The 5062-nt window shown below is 35.2% G+C and overlaps 1 protein-coding gene across 1 annotated transcript; it reads right to left on the bottom strand.

Moving 5' to 3' along the window:
* Positions 1–891: 891 nt before the first annotated feature.
* LOC127837972 (uncharacterized) lies at positions 892–2893 on the bottom strand. Its single transcript, XM_052365448.1, has 3 exons — positions 2808–2893; positions 1607–1817; positions 892–1280 (listed from the first exon to the last, which is right to left on the bottom strand). The coding sequence occupies exons 1-3, from the start codon at positions 2853–2855 to the stop codon at positions 1057–1059; spliced, it is 483 nt and encodes a 160-aa protein (XP_052221408.1). The 5' UTR covers positions 2856–2893; the 3' UTR covers positions 892–1056.
* Between the last annotated feature and the right edge of the window lie 2169 nt (positions 2894–5062).

Raw genomic sequence — 5062 nt, 5'->3', positions numbered from 1 at the left:
GTATTCTTTATATGACTGTAGTGAAACCTTCTCAACACTCTTCAAGTATCAACTTTTGTCCACGTTCTATGAAACTTTGTCTGAATATTTGCAGGAGTTGTATCGCGGTTGATATTGAAAATGGCTGCGGTTGGTTGAAAATCATTGCCTCAAATAGGCGGAGTGTTGTTCGTACATGGCTATAGAGAAAATTGTTAACACTCTGTTAGTCATATGTTTGGTTTTAATAATCATGGAAATGTCATCAGGTCAATTGTTCTAATGAAGATTTTAAAAAATAGTTCCGTTATGCTGAAAATAATTGCCGCCAGGGCCGTTGATATGGTTTTATATGGCTTAATCGAAACCTTGTTAGCGCGGCTTTTGGGTCGCGTCAGATACTCGTGTTGATAAGATCGATATAGAAACTGTTTCAGCCTTACTTCCACTTCAACAGTCGACTGTTGAGTCAGACAAAATATAATCAACATGCATAAACGTAACGTGATTAAAGGCAATTCTCTCTGTCACATGATATTTGAACATTTGGACGATTTTCATCCAATCATTTCGATAAACTGTCGCGTGCCATCGGTCACTAAAGCTTTTGTCGCCCTATATGTCATGTGCGTCAGCGACTTTAATCGTACACGACTTTTCAACAATATTTCGAATTATTACACGATGACAGTTATAATCTTCGCAATCCCGTTATCAAACCAACCTATAATAATGTTGGTCTGAATGTAAAGTCTTTATCTCACGTGTAAAAAAAACTATCCATGTCAGATTTTATATCGTAATAAAGCTAGTGTGGTCGAAATGGGGAACATATTGCAAGTTGACAGCTAAAAAATGAAAAACGTATCATGCACATCAAAAAGAAATATTTTTGTGTGTATAAATCACTATTTAATATTGTCCTAAAATAAACTATATATTCTCAAATAAATGAACATTTTTATTTATCATTATAATGTTAAAAATATAAGTCATTTTTTTGTTTACATGTTTTCTTGTTCTCCATTAATATACCGACGTGAACAAGCAAAACAGACAACATCTATAAAAAAAGCTTTAAATGTTCTTGTCGAATGGAATACTATAGTAAGGAGCCGAGTCGTTCCGAACGGGAAGATCACTTTGTCGCTGTCCTAACAACGCCTGAGCATGCGCACTGGCGAATTTCCGGTAGAAAACGAAAGTGGACCCTGCTAAGCAAATTACCCCCGTGCTGAGAAACACGATAGTGGTGATGAGTACTGCTCCATTCATGCACATCGTTTCTTCTGTGATGATTTCTGAATATAGTGATTGTAATTTGTAATAAAGAAATATAGATAAAATCAATAATGTAAAGTAAGACATGCTATATTAAAAACGTGAAAGTTACATGAGTTTATGGTAAGTCGATTTAAACAGTATACACATCACATGTCAGGAAAAAAATATGCCTTTATCTCATTGTAATACTTCTCAAGCGCCTTTATCAAAGTGTCGTTTAATATTGTAAAGATAACTTACAGCTTTGAAAATGGTGAAACAATGCTACTGATAATCAAACAGTTAACTTTGTCCAGTGTACATTTACACGGTATTTAGTTTTTTTAAAGTAAAAATCACTCACGGATTTCGGAATATTTCTCCACAATTTTAACTCGAGCCCCGACGTCGATATCGAAATCCTCCGTCTGTCTTTTGGCAATGTTATGTCCAATGGACCCCACGCTTTCTTTCTTGCTCGGGACTTTGTTCGATGCATTGATTTCTCCTATCACGTTGACAGGCGTAACATCTCGCTTCTTGCGTCCCCAACCGGCATAGCCCATGCAGTTAGACTTTGATAGAAACGGTAATAAACGTTATCATCTATATTATGCAAGTTTAAATCCTTTTTTATCTTACATAAGATTTTTTTATCTGGCAGGAGAGGTCAATCTCGTAATCCAATGAAAGACTTCCCGTATTAAATCTTACTGAAACCAATACATCCCTTATTCTCTACAATAAACAGTTAAAATAGATATTACAGTATAAATCGTTATCTTCTTTCTGAGAAGAAATTATTCCATTTAACGGACTTCATAAATAATACGTTTATGTCAAACTGAACTTTTAATTAACTCATTATATAAAAGCAGCGCTCTGGGAAAACCGGGCTTAATGCATGTTCGTAATGTATTGTCCCAAATAAGCCTGTGCCGACGCAGACTAGACTGGTTTTTGCTTAGATCAGACGTCCCTTTAACCAAAAATCCATTTAAAAAAATAGTCGTCCATAATTAGCCGTAGCATACACTAAAGGCTAATCTGGGACGATACTTTACGAACATGCATTATGCCCCGTTTTCCAAGAGCGAGGCTCATCATCATCATAATCATCATAATCATCATAATCATCATCATAATCATCATAATCAACATAATCAACATCATCATCAACATTATCACCTTCATCATCATCATCATCATCATCATCATCATCATCATCATCATCATCATCATCATCATCATCATCATCATCATCATCATCATCATCATCATCATCATCATCATCATCATCATCATCATCATCATCATCATCATCATCATCATCATCATCATCATAATCAACATATCAACATCATCATCAACATTATCACCATCATCATCATCATCATCATCATCATCATCATCATCATCATCATCATCATCATCATCATCATCATCATCATCATCATCATCATCATCATCATCATCATCATCATCATCATAATCATCAGTTTAGTACCTTTCTTTCAAATTGGCCGCAGCAGAAGCGGCTCTTAAATGTTCGTGAGTTGGATTACCTCTTCACAGTCGCCTTTACAGACTTGCAGCACACAGGTAAAGTTCATCTCAATCGCTCCTCCCTCTAAGTTGGTGGACCGGAAGGCCCCGAACTCGCTCATGAGATAACCGCGCTTGAAACGCGAGAAGTTCGGAAACAGGTCCGTGTCAGTGGCGCAACTGAAAGTGAGGCATATTTTGGTTGCCACAAGCCTAGGCGATAAACATTTGTACATGTTGCTGTGCTAACCTTATATTATGAACTCAATTCACACATCCGGCGTGATTTTGGTTGGATTTTATCACAGGGGACAGGTGGGGTACTCCAGTTTCCACCCACTGGAAAATACCACCCAAAAACTGAATGTATTTCAGTAAATAAAAAAAAGCATGTAAGGTATTTTTTCGATATTTGTGATTCTTCGTTATCATTCAATTTATACGTGAAAGTAGTAAGAGATTATGCAGAATTTATCGTCATTTTTTTCTCTAGTGCCATTATATAAAACTTTAACCATTAAACACACAGACTGTAACTGTATTTAATACGTTCTTTGGCTTCTCGCGAGGGGAGACAAAGCGGTCCCTCCCTTCTCCCATTGTCCTCAACGTATTTATAAGTTGGAATTATTATATAATGTATTTCATCACTTTCGTTAAATTGCTCCTTTTCTTTTGTGGTGACAACTGTGTTGTAGTTTTACAAAAACAAACGAAGGGGATATTATATCTCCACCATAGCGAACACAACTTTCTTCCGAGAAAAGTATACAAATAGCAAACAGCAAATATCAGATGTTTTCTGTGACACACAGAAATGTACAATGTTTATCATACACAGTGAGTAAGGTAACTATTCGCAATGTTATATTAAATATAAATCAATGATATATCGTCAACTGTATAAGTCTTTATGCCAGTAAAGGTATTTGCTTCAACTCAATTGAAATAAAGGACGTATGCATGTAAAGCTCGATCTTAATTAAATCGTCCATCGATATAAACACTCTAGCCCAAATACTTTGCTAAATAAAATTGCATTTGTTCTGTAGTGTTATTGTAGTTTGAGTCATTAGTGTTCCGCTTAAGAAATCTATTTAAAATGCATATTTTTAGATTTTGTCAATATGATGTTGAGTTCAGTAGAGCATTTGTTTTATGCTCTCACTTGAAGAGAAGCATTTGCGCTTGGCTGTCCGTCCGTCTCCGGCAAACATCGGCTGGAATGATGACATTACCTGGGGTGTTTGCTGATGAAGAGCATACATCATCCCGACTTTGAAGTTATATACAAGTTTTAAATATGAGCTTATTTGATGGTGAACATTCTACTGAAACCACACCATGTTGTTCCGCATACAAAGACCTATTAAAAGATACAAATATTGATTCATTATCGGTCCACTCTCTAGTGAGATATATAAAATGTATCCAATCGACCTGACATATGATCGACATCACATTTCTTAATAATTTCCTAATATTTGTTAAATGTACTATTCACATTGATATTTTAGCGAAATATAGATACACCGTCGGGCACTGCACCCGTTCGTTAGCAAGATGCGGTACATCGGGCGCTAAGACTGGTCGTCTATTCAAACAAAAGATCGATTATTCATAATTTACGTCTGTTTTCTTGGGGTTTGCTGTTACCTGTTAAACCCATGCTATAATTTCAATGTGTATGTAATTGAAGTACATTTACACCTTTACTTTTGTTAAAAATGGAAAAAAACACTTAACATAAATTTAAAATATTATTATAAAATGTAAAATCGAATGTTTCTATGAAAAAAACAGTATTTGTAGCAATTGTGGTCAGTTTTCACAATATAAGCTCATTATCAAGGAAACAATTGTTTAGTGGAAGCGGCAGCCAATTTAAGCGTGTGACGGTAATATTTCAATTTAGGGCCAACGTCGCGCATAATGTACATTTGGACTCGAGCCTATGCAATTCCCCAAATTAGGCCGATATATATCAAACAAACCCTGTTAGTTTGTCGTTTTTTTTTTAAATTCGAGCGTAATTCTAAACAGTGTAACTGTAAAAGCGATGCGACTTAATTTTTTATTCAACAACACGTGTATATTTTCATTTTGTTATATAAAGTGGAATTAATAGGTCGGTTGCTTCTAGTTGTTTGTATGTGCCAAATGTACGCTATTACATATTATGTGCAGTTTGTTGTGTTTTTTAAATCTAAAATCCTATATCGGCGCATGGTATTTATATAACAACATTTTATTTGAATAAAAACAATCAATAACA

This window comes from Dreissena polymorpha, chromosome 7 (genome assembly GCF_020536995.1).
Source record: "Dreissena polymorpha isolate Duluth1 chromosome 7, UMN_Dpol_1.0, whole genome shotgun sequence".
Taxonomy (NCBI): Eukaryota; Metazoa; Mollusca; class Bivalvia; order Myida; family Dreissenidae; genus Dreissena; species Dreissena polymorpha.
The sequence above is the reverse complement of the archived record's forward strand: the minus strand, read 5'-3'. Positions and strand labels throughout refer to the sequence as shown.